General features: G+C 41.6%; 1 protein-coding gene across 2 annotated transcripts in view; it reads left to right on the top strand.

Annotated features, from left to right (window-relative positions):
- Window positions 1–15,970, top strand: part of GALNT18 (polypeptide N-acetylgalactosaminyltransferase 18) — a 1,553,208-nt gene that overhangs the window by 1,209,710 nt on the left and 327,528 nt on the right. For both annotated transcript variants that reach the window (XM_085648186.1, XM_085648187.1), the window contains exon 8: window positions 12,743–12,880. In XM_085648186.1, the coding sequence (XP_085504312.1) occupies window positions 12,743–12,880 (138 nt within the window). The remainder of the gene's footprint in view (window positions 1–12,742; window positions 12,881–15,970) is intronic.

The following is a 15,970-nucleotide window of genomic DNA, read 5'->3' as shown; positions in this document are numbered from 1 at the left end:
GCAGCTATCGCACGCCAACACAACCTCAACATCATCTCCTATGCCGATGACAGCTGATCCTCTCCCTCACCTACGACCCCGCCACCGCCAGAACCAGCCTCCAGGAAGGGATGAAAGACGTCGCAGAATGGATGGAGAACAGCCGCCTGAAACTGAACTCAGACAAGACGGAAGTCCTCATCCTGGGATCATCGCCCTCCGCCTGGGACGACTCCTGGTGGCCCCCTGCCCTGGGCGCCACTCCCAAGCCGACGGACCACGCACGCAACCTGGGCTTCATCCTGGACTCCTCCCTCTCGATGACCAGACAAGTCAACGCCGTCTCATCATCATGCTTCAACACCCTACGCATGCTCCGGAAGATCTTCCGATGGATCCCCACCGAAACCAGAAGGTCGGTCACCCAGGCAATCGTCACCAGCCGACTAGACTACGGGAACACCCTCTACGCCGGAACCATAGCCAAACTTCAGAAAAGACTCCAACGCATCCAGAACGCCGCCGCACGACTCGTCCTGGACATCCCCCAACACGGCCACATCTCCGGCCACCTGAAAGACCTGCACTGGCTCCCCGTCAGCAAGAGGATCACGTTCAGACTCCTCACCCACGCACACAAGGCTCTCCACGACCTGTGCCCCAAGTACCTCAACAACCGCCTGACCTTCTACACGTCCACCCGCCAGCTGCAATCGACCAGCCTCGCCCTCGCCGCTGTACCACGCATCCGCAGAGCCACCACCGGAGGAAGATCCTTCTCCTACCTGGCAGCCAAGACCTGGAACTCCCTCCCCATCCACCTTCGGCTGACCAAGGACCATCTCTCCTTCAGGAAGCAACTCAAGACCTGGCTGTTCGAGCAGTAACGGACCCCTCTCCCCCAGCGCCTTGAGACCCTCCGGGTGAGTAGCGCGCTTTACAAATGCTATGATTGATTGATTGATTGATAGATAAGATTACAAAAACATAGCACGTACGTGCCCCCTCCCCCCCAAATCTTTAGCGTAGTGGGCTGGCTCGGTGTATGCAACGCCAGCGTAGGGGTATGAATAAAAGACCAGTTTCTCTGGGTGTGGTTCTCTTCCGGAATGGCGAACGTGTCTGCCAGGTCTGTGCAGCTTACACCGCCATGAGGCTGACGCTGTGAGTGAAGTTGGGTGCGTGAATGATGCTCTCAGCCTGCTGGTACCCAGAAACCGTCATGGCCGCTGCGACGCACATATGCCCCACAGTTCACCTTTTGACACCGTCGTATGTGAAAGAGGGCCCCCCACGTGCCGGCGGAAGCTCCTGGGCCGAGGTCTGCGAGCTGGGAATGCTTCTGAGATCAACGCTGGCTGCCGCGACACAGGCACACAGCGCCCAGCCTAAGGCCCAGCACCGTGGAGTGCTCTGTATACTACTAACACAGTAGTCCAACAGGTACCAACAGTGGAACGGTGTCTTGATCCCACAATGGACGATGTTAGAACTGCATCTGAGAGTGGAGATGAAGGTACTCCCTTCGACCAGGTGCAACCAACTCTAGGTCCCAACAGTGGAACAGTGTCTTGATCCCACAATGGACGATGTCCGATATTACCTGCTGCTTGGTTTTCACAGAACTCCCTCCATTGGGGTACATCACACTCTGTGCTTCCGTAGCTAACTGCTGCACATGATTATTGGACTTGGTTGACTGTACCACGGTACAGCAGGTCCGAACAGTGAAACGGGGTCTTGATTCTATGATTGAGGATGTCAGAAGTTAAAGTCTATGAAGATTTCTGTTTACCCCCTCCGATCAGGTGCAACCAACTCTGTGCTTCCGAATCCAACGGCACGTGGCTGTGAGGCGTTAATGACCACTGCCTCTGGCCTACACTGCGGTCAGCAGGGCTCACAATTCAGATTGAGTGGTGATTGTTAAATTACGGAATCCAGTAGGCAACTAACTACAACATCTATTGAAATATACACAATATCCTTTTTAGTATACTTGCTTGAAGAACTTTTTTTAGATGAGTTATAGGTTTAGTACAATTACCAAATTCTTCTTGGTAGTGGAAAAGAAGACTTAATTACAGTCTACACTGTGGACAGCAGAGATCAAAATTCAAATTGTTTTGATTAATTTATTGCAGAGTTTTTTGTGAGTTATGTTGTTGTATTTTGTGAAGAGGAAGTGAGAAAATGTATTCATGGATGTCTGTGCTGTCTACTGCCTTCAATTTCCACTGCAGACAGCAGTGTTCACAATTCAGATCGAGTCGCTATTGTAGATGACGCAGTCCTGTAGGCAAAAGACATTGCTCCAGTGCGCTCTGTCCGCACTATGCATACGAATCATCGCAGGCTCTGCATCGTGTACTGCAAACAGGGCAGCTCAAGTCAACGCCACGTGGCTGTGGGCCCTTGCAGACCGCTCTCTCTGGCCTATGCTGTAGACAGCAGTGTTCACAATTCAGATCAAGTTGCTATTGCAGATGATGCAGTCCTGTAGGCAACAGACATTGCTCCTAGTATGGCCCACCCGCAGCATGGATCATCGCTGGCTGTGCACATGCTGAATGCTTTTGATGTGGCTATCTGAGTGCACTAGAACTGATGGACCCTTTATGATACAATCTTTCTGTGTATTATTTCAGATCTACTGCCTGTATCTCAGTATACCACAAGTTATGGTTCTTTTACGATGGCATCTTTTGTGTATTATTTCACATCTACTGTCCCTACCTTACTGAAGCACAAACTATTGACCCTTTTATTATTGAATCTCTGTGTGTGATCCAATGATTACTGTTGTAGTTGATGCTAGCAGCAACCATTCCCTGAGGGCTGCTTTACACTCACCCCACACGCATTCAGCACAGACATCACTGGATATGTGAGCCTGGTAATAAAAAGGAGTCGAGCGCACGTGCCGTACCCACTTCCACTATCTATCTGTGTCCGTGTGTTGATTATCTATGCATGATACTGCCCCTGGGCCGTACCACATTACATTGTGCTGTGGACAGCGTATGCAACCATGTTACCTCTGGCAGTGGGGAAAACTTTGGTTATGTAACTTTTAGCTGAATGGCTATCACAGGTGGAAGGCTACTTTACAGACCATGAATATTGATGAAGATGATGGTTGCATGTTGTGTGTAGTGTAAGATATGTGTACATAGCAAAAAGTTTTCAAAAAAGCTCTTTAAGCAGAAGAGGTGTGTCTCATCAAATGCTGTAGAGAGAAAGACTAAAATGTGTGGCGTTCTCAAACTGCTACAATGGGAAATGTTATGAACTAATCAAATGTTTTTTTTCAAGGTCACCCAGCGCGCAAGGAGACCGCACCCGACGCGATTTTGAGAAAATATATTTACCATAATATCAGTTTATTACAATTAGAAATATATAAATGTTTAAAATATTTTAGATTATCGCTTGCTCTCATATACACTTTAAAGTAATTTAGATATAGTTTTGAGACATAAAGAAACTAGCACACTGTCAGCGTTTAGGACATATTTCTTAAAAGAAAGGCAAAACTGATTTCAACTGCATTAGGCCCGTGTTTAAGAGTGCGTCGTACTGCCCTATGAAGCCCCGCTGGGCGAGTCGATGCTACATAAGATATTACATAAATAAATATAAGGGGGCTGTTAACTTTGTTATTCTGTTCAGAGGTGAAGACCCAATAAGAGATGGCAGCTAACACTTGTTCTAAGAGGCAACCCCTTTCGATGGACCTATTTACCTCTCTTATCACAAGAGCCGGGCCCCGCTGTCCCCAAACTAACCCCTCCAGTCACCTTTTCAGATCTCTTATCTGTCGGGCCGAGTGTCTGGTGTCAAAGGACGGCTGGTTATACAGGGGCTCATTCACAGGGCCTGGCACCCGCTTTGAAGAGAAGTGAGGCAAACATGCATCCTGCAGCCAGCCAGCTGAGCGTGGTTCGAGTCACTGCGTGCCGAGCCAGAGGCAACCGCTGCACTACAGAGTAACACTTTTGGCATGCATGCGCACGATGTAAAGCATCGCGCGCATGCGAGAGTCTGGACAGGTCAAGCAAAAGAAAGTGCAAATGCAGGCAGCCAATCATATGAAAAAAAAACATTTACAAATGCAATAGGACTCGTATTTACGCGAGTCCTATTGCATTGTTAACAAAAATGTGGGCACCGAAGAAGGCAGGAACGGGACTGCGTGGGGGGGTTGTGGTGGTCAGAGAAGTTACAGACTTTGGGAGGGAACAGGGGGAGGCAGGGGAACAAAAGCGTTGCTGAAGTAAAGGGGCTGATAGCCATGGAAGGATAAAAATAAGGAGGCGGGACTAATACGCCGGCAACCAATGAGAATGCATCATTTCAGATTTGAGCCAATCAAAAGCATGGGCAGAAAGTGGGCGGAGCTTCCCCCACAATACTGTATACTGCATCTCTCGCCGAGACAGCCACTCATCCATAGAGTTACTCACACACCTAGTCAGTCATGCAAAGAATCAATCACATACCCATTTACGCATGCATACAGTTGTACACACCAACTCCGTTATTTATACACACACCACATCACTTATTTATGAAGATACTAACACATACTTACTGTCTTATACAATCACTGATACATGCAGACACTCATTTATACACCCACTCTTCAAATAACTTACTCTCACGTATAGTCATTTATATACTCCAACACTTACATATATTGCCTTAAAACATATGTAGTTAGTCACACATATACCACTGAGACATTCATTCACTCACCAACACACCCATACATACACTAACTCACCCATACAGCCCTTTCCTGATGCACTTTTGAATCCATACAACCAGTGAATCACCCACTCAGACATCTATGCACAGAGTCACACAACAAAGACACTCAGGCACCCATACAGATACTCAGACAACAAATCAATAACCCATATAGACACTCATGTAGCTACTCACCAACCCATGCAGTTGCTTACACACCAACTGAGAGACTAATACAGACTTTCACACAGTTTAGTCACTAACCCATGCATGCAGTAACACACGTTCAATCACTCACTTATAAGGCACTTGTAAATCCACTCATTCTTCAATAGACCTTAGCTTAGATATATATGAAAAATATTTAAACTTTACTGAAACACACTTTTACTGGATGATGTCATCAGTGATGTCATCAGGGATGTCATTTGAGATGTCTTCAGTGATGTCATCAGTGATGTCACTGACCATGTCATGAGTGATGTAATATGTGACGTCATCAGCAGTGCATTGCGGGCGCGCGAGTTATAGTTAGCTTAACTAACTATAACGGTCGAATTTCTCTGGTTTTATATGAGCCAAATGTCCAACTAACTATAACGTCCCTGAAACCTATGGTTTTTCAGTGAATTTCAAAGGTTTTTTAAATGCTAATTCCTAACTATAACATCTGTAAAACCTATGTTTTTTTCAGTAAAAAAAAAAAAATATATATATATATATATATATAGATATATGTATATATATCTATATAATATATATTCTTTAATAGTAGTAAATTAAAAACACACAAATAATGTGTTATAATGTCAAATATTTTTTTAATAATAGAGTTATATTTTATATGTATATATAAACATACACACATATATATTTATGTGTGTGGTTATATATGTATATATATTATTAAATGTTACTTACATTTATTTATTGTACATTATGTTAAAAGATTTAAGATTTACTATTTTAATTATAAATATATATATTTATATATATATATATATATTAAAACACAATATATTTGTATGTTTTTCAACAATATTATTATGAAGAGTATGTTTTTTCTCGATATTTTTTGTGCTTACATTTATAAGTATAAGGAAACAATATTTTTCTAATCAATGTTTTTGACACAATATGTCTGTATCACGATATTGTTGTGCTCCGACAACTTTACCTTTACACAATTAACGCATGTGCTATTAAATGGCTAGATGCTATAGAAGCAGCTCATTAACATGCATTGTCTTTTAAGGCTGGTGCTTTCAAAATCTTAAAACATGAATCTAAACACAACAGAAATCATTGCCTTGCTTCAAATTGTTTTTTAAACAACATGTAATTACTCAGACAAATGAATGTTGAAACAAGGTGTGTTTACATAAATTGGATAGCAAAATAATCATGTTTATGCCCATAACGTTGCCTAAAAAGAATCTCTAACATCATTTAAATACCGAAACCATTTTCAGATATTAAATGGCATCAAAAAGGAGGTTGTTTAAAATACCAGGATATTGTAAAATATGTCTTACAGAAATGTTTCACTTTAATTTATTTTGCCCCGTAATTGTACACTGTCATTTAGTGGAATTCATGCATTCATAAATTAACAGTTAGAATGCGTTTCATACACTTTGTTTGACACTGCTTACAATCAACCCGAACCATCAGAATGTCATATGGATTTTACGTGATGCACACACCTATAGTTTTAAAAAGCACATAAATGCGTGACCGTAATGTACTTTTGGTTGCCATTTCAAAAGCGAGTGAGAGAGATAATTACCTTTATACCAGAGTAACCTTTATGCTAGACTTATGCATTGAATTTGCATCTAGTTTGACATCCCACTATCCTGTGCTCAAAACATGAAAACAACGCGAATGCATCGCCCCTTTCCTTCAGTAGTATGACATTTTCCACTCTATCCACTACATTTTACATAGCTTACGTTTACTACAGATACGTATGAATGTATGTATCAGCAAATATATGTGTACTTCAGCTTTGAATTCATGCCCTAGGTGGATTGTTCATGGCAGACCATTATCGGCTCAATGTGTTCCGTATCTTTCTATGTTGTATATTTTATATTTAAATGTCACTTTTTCCCACAATAGTTAGGGCCTCAGTCAAACAGGCGGCATGAAAGCTATATCATACTGTTGTGTAAGTTAATACAGTCAGTCAGTCAGTCAAATCCACTTTATTCGGTTTATAAAACCATAAAAGTACACAACATATACCATAAATACAGCACAATATGACAAGAAACACGTTAGAATAATCTTAGGCACCATTAAAAAATGTATTTGATTGATATAGATCTGAGCAAAAGCATCTTTGTAAACTCTCTAAAACAAGAGGTGCAATCACTCATAAGCGGTAGTTCCTGTTCACTCATATCATAGAAGGATACATCTTAGTTAAAAGGGCAAAAATGTAAAACATCATACTGTTGTTTAAGTTAATACTTTGGCATAGCTCTACAAGGTGTATTTTCCCACCCAGTCAGTTTTTTGTACATCTAAAGCAACTACACAGAATATTATAAAAGCAACAAGAAGGCACGTTGTGAATAATAAGATTAAATTGAATATTTCTAGCATTGATAAAATGTCTTTAAAATATCATCCAGAACCTAACACCCTAAGGTCTATTTCTATGAGTTATACTAGGAGAGCATGGAGGGCAGAGCAAATTGAAGTCTAGATTTTTTTAGGGAGAAAAGATGTGCTGTGTACCTTGTTGACAGCAAAGGCTGTCTTTCTGAGCAAAGGCGTGAAGATAGTGTTCCCTACGAAGGACAAACACATGCTGTGGTTTTCCTCCAGGACTCAGCTCAATCAGCTTTAGGCTTCAGGCATCTTCAAAGAGCAAAGTGTGCCGGCTGTAGGTGAGACCATCTTGTGCTATAATCTGGGCAAGGGACCTCTCCTGACAAAGATGAAGTGGTCATCCTTATAAACTCATACACTAAGGGCCTAATTTACAAACAAATTGGCATTGGGCAGCTCCGCAAGTCTTTTTGCGGTGCTGCTTTACATCAATTTGAAAGGGCAGGAATGCACCGTATTTACAATATATGAAGCCTTCCTGTCCTTTATGCCAGAGCCGGCGCTCAATTGGTGCCTAGCACTAACACAGGCTCTAGGTTGTTGCCATGATTGTTTTTGTGCAGGAAGGAAAATAAAAATAATCCCAAGAGAAGTTTTCCTCATTCTATGTGTGCTGCAGAATGCAGCACACATGGAAAATGATAAAAACGAGGAGAAATGAAAATATTTCTCCTCGGTACGCCTGATCTGGGAAGGTGTAAGGTTTTGGAGCTGCCCCAGGTTTACATGATTTTGTAAATCTGGGGCAGCATCAAAATCCATGAATGCTTCCTTGATTCAGATTAAGACAAGGCAGCACTTTGGACCGTCTTGCCTTACTCCCTATCCAGGAGGCCATTCAAAGCCATGCAGAGTGGCTTTGCATCGCATCATAGATGTGATTGAGAGGCCTGTGCCACCGGAGCATCAAAAAAAGTGACACTCCGGCGAAGCAGGCCTGTTTGTAATTAACCTCTAAATCTTATCAGAAATTGGAATTTCTGACATGGGTTACGTGCATCAAGGTATACATCCTGGACGATTCCTTATAAACATATATGACAAAAAGAGGTCAATTAAGTCTATACTATCTTGGTTATATCTATGTCTGTATGCGTTCTTAATTAACCTTGGCATGATGGAAAATAGACATTTGACCCTGAAACAATTTCCCATTGATGGTCGTATCTGTGTCAACATTTAAATAGCTCGATGCTTTCACAGTTCTTAGAAAGATAAGCTCAGGCGACGACCGCATTTAATGGCAGACATGACAAAGCTTCTGCATAAATCGCAAAAGATTGCGACTTTCATTGTTTGAGAACTGAAAGATGGCAGCCTCCTTTAGTCAATATAGAGACTTGACCCTTAGGGACTTTATGTCAATATTTTCGTGCTAACCAATAGAAATGATTTGTTTTTCACTGCCTTTGTCTAGCATAGGTTTGTATTTCCATTCATGACAAATGGGTGGCAAAGGGTGAACGATGAGCTGTATAAGAAGTCTGCTCAGCCAATCCAATGATTCACTGTATGTTTCACTATGTTTAAAGTAGAGCATTTGTTTAATGGCATCATAACATTGTGTGATATTCTGCTTCACGCTATAAATTTGTTAGATAACTCCTTTATTCTATTAGTCATAGCTTACAGCACAGGGAGAAGGTATTTAACTGCTGTCACCGTAGTTAAGTAGCTATATTGCTACTGAGTCTACAGAATATGATTTCAGAGTTTCCTTATGCTGAATAAACCAATGCCACAGTTTTTCAAAATTATTTAATAACTGAAATGACTTACATTTTAAAAAGGTCACAGCAAAATAACTCCCTGCCGTCCGTTATGTTAACATTCCCTAACCTGTGTAGTATGGACCTAGGAGTCGCCATATATACGGGACAATCAAGTTAATAGGGGAGAAGATATTTTGAGGCCCCTGTGCGAGCATCACTTAAGCCTTGAGAAAGTCACGGTGGTGACGAAACTCGCGTTGGCTGTTTCTGAGGTTCCTCATGACAAGAATTGGAGTCTCAAGAACTTCATAGAAATAATCATTTTCATGAATGTTTTGATATTTGATGTAATGTCAATGATCTTTGTTTTTTGCTATCTATCAGTGAATACATTATTTTTTGAATGATCATTGAATGCTCTCCTGGATGTTCCATGTGACAGGAGGTATCTCTCTACATCATATTGGTTTCTTACTTTGAGAGATTCACATATACAAATTGTATATATAAATAATTAGAGTGCCGGGGTTTCTATTTTTGTATACATTGTGCAAGTCACTTGGTGCCATGTGTTATTGATACTCTGGGTAGTGGGGTATCTTACCCTGAGTGGCACCTATCATATGTTTGATTTCTTACATGACTTTGCTTAATTGATCTCAATACCCTAGTATTTGATAAACAAAATTTAAGTGCAACAGCGTATCCACCACTACCTTGTGTGGCATTCCCATGAAGGTGCCCTTCAAAAAGGTACCGCTATGGGAACGTCAAAGCCTGTTCCTTCATGGCATGGACTCTGAAGTACATGCCATGCGGTTAAGGGGGCGCATGCATACAGGGGGGCACGTCATGTGCCCCCCTGCATGCATATCATGGGACTAAGGCACCAGAGGGCCCTTTAGGACTCCCTTTGTTTCCTCACTGCCACCTTCTCCAATGCGGTCTAACCGCCATGGTTAGGGTCGCAGTGAGGAAACTTGTAATATGCTTGGTGGTGCTGCAGCAGCACCGCCAAGCACCACCAAGCATATTACGGCCTCAAGACCGCCGTACCAGTGCCAAGGATCGCAGATCCTTGGCAGATGCAGTGGTCCACTCAAGGTCCGACCACTGTACTTGTAATATGGCGGTCAGACCACTGGTGCGGTGGTCCCAGGCGGTTACCACACCTTCACCGTGAGTTTTGTGGTCCAATAATTAGGCCCACAGCTGGCCTATCCACACCTAGAAAAAATGGTTGGTGGAACACCAGGTGAGTTGGGATAGGCAAAGCAAATTGACACAGAAATTCAGCCCACCCAACTCGTAATAAGGACCTATTAGGAAATGATATTTTTTCTTAATGGGTTAAAATGCCTTATTTTGTATGTCAGACTAAGGTAATCTTATTTGATATAGATGGGATACAAGTATATTATTTTTCTGGACAGAGGCATGTTAAGACATGGTGCGAATGTAACCACTTGCATGTTTGACATGACATGGTAGCCTCTTTGTATCTTCAAGAGTATTTTAGATAATGTGACCCTCTATTTCTAGCTAGTATTTGTAATCTTGTTGATGAAAATAGTCTGTTTTTTAGACTGAGGTATATAAATGAATTGAAGACAATGCCTATTGTTGAGAAGTCTTTTTTTAACATACATAATTTGTATCTTTTAGAATACATCCATATGTACTGTTCTCCCATTATCCCTAAAACTTCTGCTTACTTTAGCCATCCTTCTGTTATTTTTGAGTATCTGTTCCAAAGTATCCAGAAGGCTATTGACTTGCTAGGCACGTTTGTTTATAATCGCTCACTGTGTAATATGCATTAAGGTGTTACCAATTTATATCAGAATTGTGTACTCACTGTCATCTATGCATACCATTATCTTGATATTTAATTGCGGCTATGGGCACTGAAAGAATGTTAAAGTGGGAGTGGGCATTCTTTTTTGGTCTTGCATTCAATGCTGGTTTGTCAGATATTATACCATTAGTTGACAGTCTGAACTCTGAAGTCTGATAAAAAGACACAGGCTTCTGTGAAATTGTGTATATCTGTCCCCAGTCATACACCTACTAATTTACCTTACAGAAGTTATCTTAATTTCTTCAAATGCAGCACGCAAATGTCAGTAAGAATATTAATATGTATATCCAAGAGAGAAGTGGGGCTATAGCTCTTATAAGACAAGGGTTCTCATCCATACTAGGTTGACAATAATGGCTACCTCTTTTATATTTGTAAAATAATATTTTTTCAACTATTTAATTGAACATGCTGCACAAGGTGGAGGCCATTACTTATGGCTCATTGTGTACAATTAACTGGCATATCAATCATTCCTAGGTGAATACCACTCCTAAGTGGGTTGGTTGCCCATTTAGCCAATATTGACTAAGGGCCTCATTACGAGTTTGGCCGTGCGAGAGTAGGACTGCCCTGCTCTCGATCTGCCATACCTGTGGTTGAACTCCCCCACCAGAGTAAGAAGTTTCTCCTATCTAGCGAGTGGTTCCTTGTGTTCCCACAGCTATGCCTATGAAATTGGCACTGCAAAGGGAACATCAAAATCAGTACTTGCACGGCATGGACTGCCACGGTTCATGCAGTGCAGGTACTGGGGTCATGCACATGTTGTGCCCCTCCATGCATGCACCCTATGGCCCTGAGGCACAAGGGAGTCTTATGTTTCCTCTCTGCCATGGTTTTCATGGCGTGCCCACCACTGCAAAAACCATGGCAGTGAGGAAACTTGTATGCTTGGCGGGAATGCAGCGGTCTCACCAAGCATATTGCGGCCTCAAAACCACAGCGCCACTGCCAGGGTGACCTGAATGCCCTGGTCATAATAAGGTTGCCCCCGAGAGTCTGGCACTCCGTGGACTGCCAGACTCGTAATGAGGCCCTCATTCGCAACTTTCTTCTTCTCACTGTCTGATATGTTGTACTTTGGCAAAATGAGAATTTTGGGTACTTATGTGTTGAGATGACTTGATTCAAAATGTCACATAAACCTAATTCTTGCTGCAAATCTTCAAGTGATTGTTTAATTGAACTAATACTTATGTACTCACTCCCAAATTTGAGTGCTGTGGCCTTCTAATATTTTGAATTATTGTAATCTGTTTGCTCAAATGGGAATCCACCTAACATATTCTTGAAGTTTAAGGAGTAAACATTCTGTGTAATAGTTCTAAAATCAACAACACCCACCTTCTTCACTATATACTCTAATATTTACCCTGATTTATATTTTCTAAAAAATAAAAATAAATGGATTCTGTGATGTTGATTCATTCGAAATTTACTACATAATTGTGGTCTTATCTGCCTGTCTACTCTAATTGAATGATTCTGAACATTTTAGATATCTTTTTATATACCTTTAAAGTTCAACTTAGTGGAAGTGGACATATTTTCAATATTTTACAAATCATAGGGCACGCAAATAACACCATATTTTGTATGGCTCCTGCTACCACTAAACATCTGAATGTTTCTTCTTCAGACTTAATCCAGTAATTGGATGCTTTAATTACGAATTACAATATAATCATAAATTAAGAAAATACTTCAGGGTACATTGAACACATTCAATTACATCTTACAGTGTTTATGGCATCACGTCCTGTGTGCAATAATAGTGACCATCCTCATGTCTTGGGCATTCTCTCTTCTGCAGGACTCTGGCATTGATATTGGTGATATTTCTGAGAGGAAAGCACTGAGGAAGAGGTTACAGTGCAAGACCTTCCGGTGGTACCTCGTCACTGTTTACCCTGAAATGAGGACTTACACAGACACTATTGCCTATGGAATGGTAAGGATCAAGCACACCCTTGTCGTTGGAACATGCATGAAAGATAGTGAAACTCGCTTGTTTATGAAACACTTTGGATTGTTTGCAATCTTCTACAAGACTTTTTCCCAAAAATTAAATTTGCATTTGTATTCACTCGACAATTTCACAAATGTATGCCTAATTGACTCAGAGGAGGACACCTCCAGCAGGTTGGCATCAGTTGCGGCACAGAGATTGGAACAAACAGCAGCCCACAATAAGTGGGAGCCGCAGGAAGATGCTTACGTTCAGAAAGGCAGTCTCAGAATTCTCATTCAATTAGTGCCCTGACAGGTGGGGGACCTTCCCAAACAAAACTCGGATTATTCCATTTCTGGTTGCTATCATTTTTATTCCTCGTGATGGCCCTACTCAAAATGTTTCAATAGGGTCGAAATGTTGAAACTATACTAGTGGACTGATATCATTTATGTTAATATTTACAATGTACTTTCATTTGAGTCTTTTTAAAAATATATTTGTATTTCAGCCCCTGCTACTGTACATATGCTTGTATATGGCACCATCACACTTTTGGTCACATTTATCACTATTCACTCCGCAATGCGCCGTTCTTATTGGAGAACCTTTGTTGGAATGCAATGTCTTAAAATTCAACCATTGATAAATCCATTTGTATTTTTCAAAGAGATTGTACTTTTTTTTTATATAACTTGCCATGGACGTATAGCCTCATACTTCCTCCAAGGGTTGACCATTGTCTTCTTTGTTACAAGTTAACAAATGCCAATGATAAATCCTTTTCCAGGAGCAATATCACAGGTTACATTTTGGTCAAGCAATGTACATGGTGAGTCTTTAAAAGATGGACGCCTGCGCAGGAAATAACTAGAACTATCACACATCATTTTGCCTGTGAAAAAGTGCAGAGCATTAGCTGATGCTATAAACAGTTTGATTCCCCCTTAGACAGAAGAAGTTTGCGCCACATTGGTGTATGAGCTGAAGCTTTAACTCCTTAGGCTCCCCGACACGTTGCCTCTTTGGGATTTGACTCCACCCAATCTCTGTAGCCCACCTGTATATTGTATCTTCAGCGTCAGCCTGTTTTGCCTACTAGTCCTCCAGGCATGAACTGAACATTGGCAACAGGAAATATTGGTTGGCTGACTGCCGAAAATCCACCTGGCCATTTTCAAAGCATATATTTAAATGGGAATTTAAGGGGCGAGCCCTCATAGTGAAGTCTCTTGGTGTTTGAGCTGGAGCAGCATCTCCTGCTGCTTCCCTCTGCTCCAGAGTATTAGAAGCCATGTCAAGGCAAGGGAGAAACATGACTGGAGAATAGGAAGCCAAAGCAGGAAGAGAAAAGTGTGTGAGAGATTAAATGAGAGATTGCGAGGAAGGGATGGAGAGCGTAATAGAGATTATGTTTGAGTGTGCATGTGGGCAAGGGCCCAAAAAGTAGTGTGGATGTAACCAGAAAAGGTGTGCGCGTGCATGCATGTGTGTGTGCGCACTGTGCTCAGTCTAACCTGAGGAATAGGAACAGTGAGTGCATTCCAGGCATTCCAGGCAGCTGCGGTCCAGACAGAAGGTCCTAGCGTCCCTCGCTGGGGAAAGAAGTAGAGTCCCTGGAATCAGGAGCGGTCATTATAGGTAAGCGCGGTGGGCTGGGGCAGGAGGGGGGAAGTTGACAGTCGACACAATAGAGATAAATAAATTAATAAATAAATCCTATTCTGTCATCTGTCGACATCCCCACACTCCTTCCCGCCCCACCGCACTTACCTGTATGCACCTCTGCTGATTCCAGGGACTCTACCTCTTTCACCAGCCAGGGGCGCTAAGACCTGCTGTCAGCATGGGACTCTAACACTGCCCAGAAACTCAAGGACTGCCTGCTGTCAGTCCACATCTGGAAGCTCTCAGAGCACTGATGCTCAGACTGCTGCGTACTCCTGACTGTGCCCCTGTCACCTTCACTCTGTAGTCACAAAACTGGAATTTCTGTCCATTAGGCATGGTACCTGACACAATTGAACCTGTTTCACAGCTAAAATTGCAGTGCTGTCACTACCTTTACTGTGGTACCTAGTAGCAATGCACAGAGCTGGATCTATGGGCTGCCTATGTTATGTCAAGGAACACCGAGGTGCTATGCAGTGCTACTGGTAATACTAGTCTTTTATGATGGAAACTGTCTAAGACAATTATAAATGTAACCATTTTAGATATTTCTGATAATAAAAGACTCAAGGGATGTGCATATGACTAGAAAGGCAAATCTCCCTTCAGATAAAGGTTTCCTCTTTGAGGCAAATGTCATTTTCACAAATTTATTTCCGCTTTCTCCCGCTTAAAATTCCTGTCATCCAATTTCAAGGGAAATGGGAAAAGTCAATTATTTAGTCGTTTTGCTAAAAAAATCTCCCTCTTCACTTGTCCGAAATGTTGGCACACATGGTGATGAGAAAATATCTGCAGTGGATCATATCAGGCCCTAGAAATTGTCAAATGTTGGCTGTTTGTGAGTGCAGGACCAAACAAGCATTGGCATAAGCAATAGGTCTCACTTTTGGGACCTTATAAGTATTTAGTCAGAGCTTTTGACTTTGCTAATGTCTTTAAGCTATGTTGTAGAGCAACATGGATGCTGTGCAGCATGTTAAAAAGTTATAATTAAAAAGTGTTAAAAGCCTTTTTTCTTACCTTATATATTACTAATAAGACATTATTGTGTAGACGAGACCTAAAAAATGAGGTACCTCATTTTTTCAACGACCTCAAACTGATCCAAAAATTACTACAAAATGCAGCAACATGGGTTGCTGCACAGGGAAAGGCCCTTCCCAAAGGTTGACTGGTCACTTTTCAGTAGTTTATTGCTGTATTTTACTGTTAAAGAGTTACTAATAGGGCGAAACCTTTAATATAACAGTGGATGAAAATGGCAACATAATTTAGTAATACTTTTACAAAACATGCCGCATAATTTTCCTTTTACTTGCTGTATCATTTTGTTAAATCTGCCACATAATTCGGTTATCTCCTGCTAGATAATTCCAGTGAACCTGGGTATAACCAAATCTCACTGCAATTATGAGA

The sequence above is a fragment of the Triturus cristatus genome, chromosome 3_2, assembly GCF_964204655.1.
Source record: "Triturus cristatus chromosome 3_2, aTriCri1.1, whole genome shotgun sequence".
NCBI lineage: Eukaryota > Metazoa > Chordata > Amphibia > Caudata > Salamandridae > Triturus > Triturus cristatus.
Note: the sequence above shows the minus strand (reverse complement) of the source record. Positions and strands in the feature narration are given on the sequence as shown.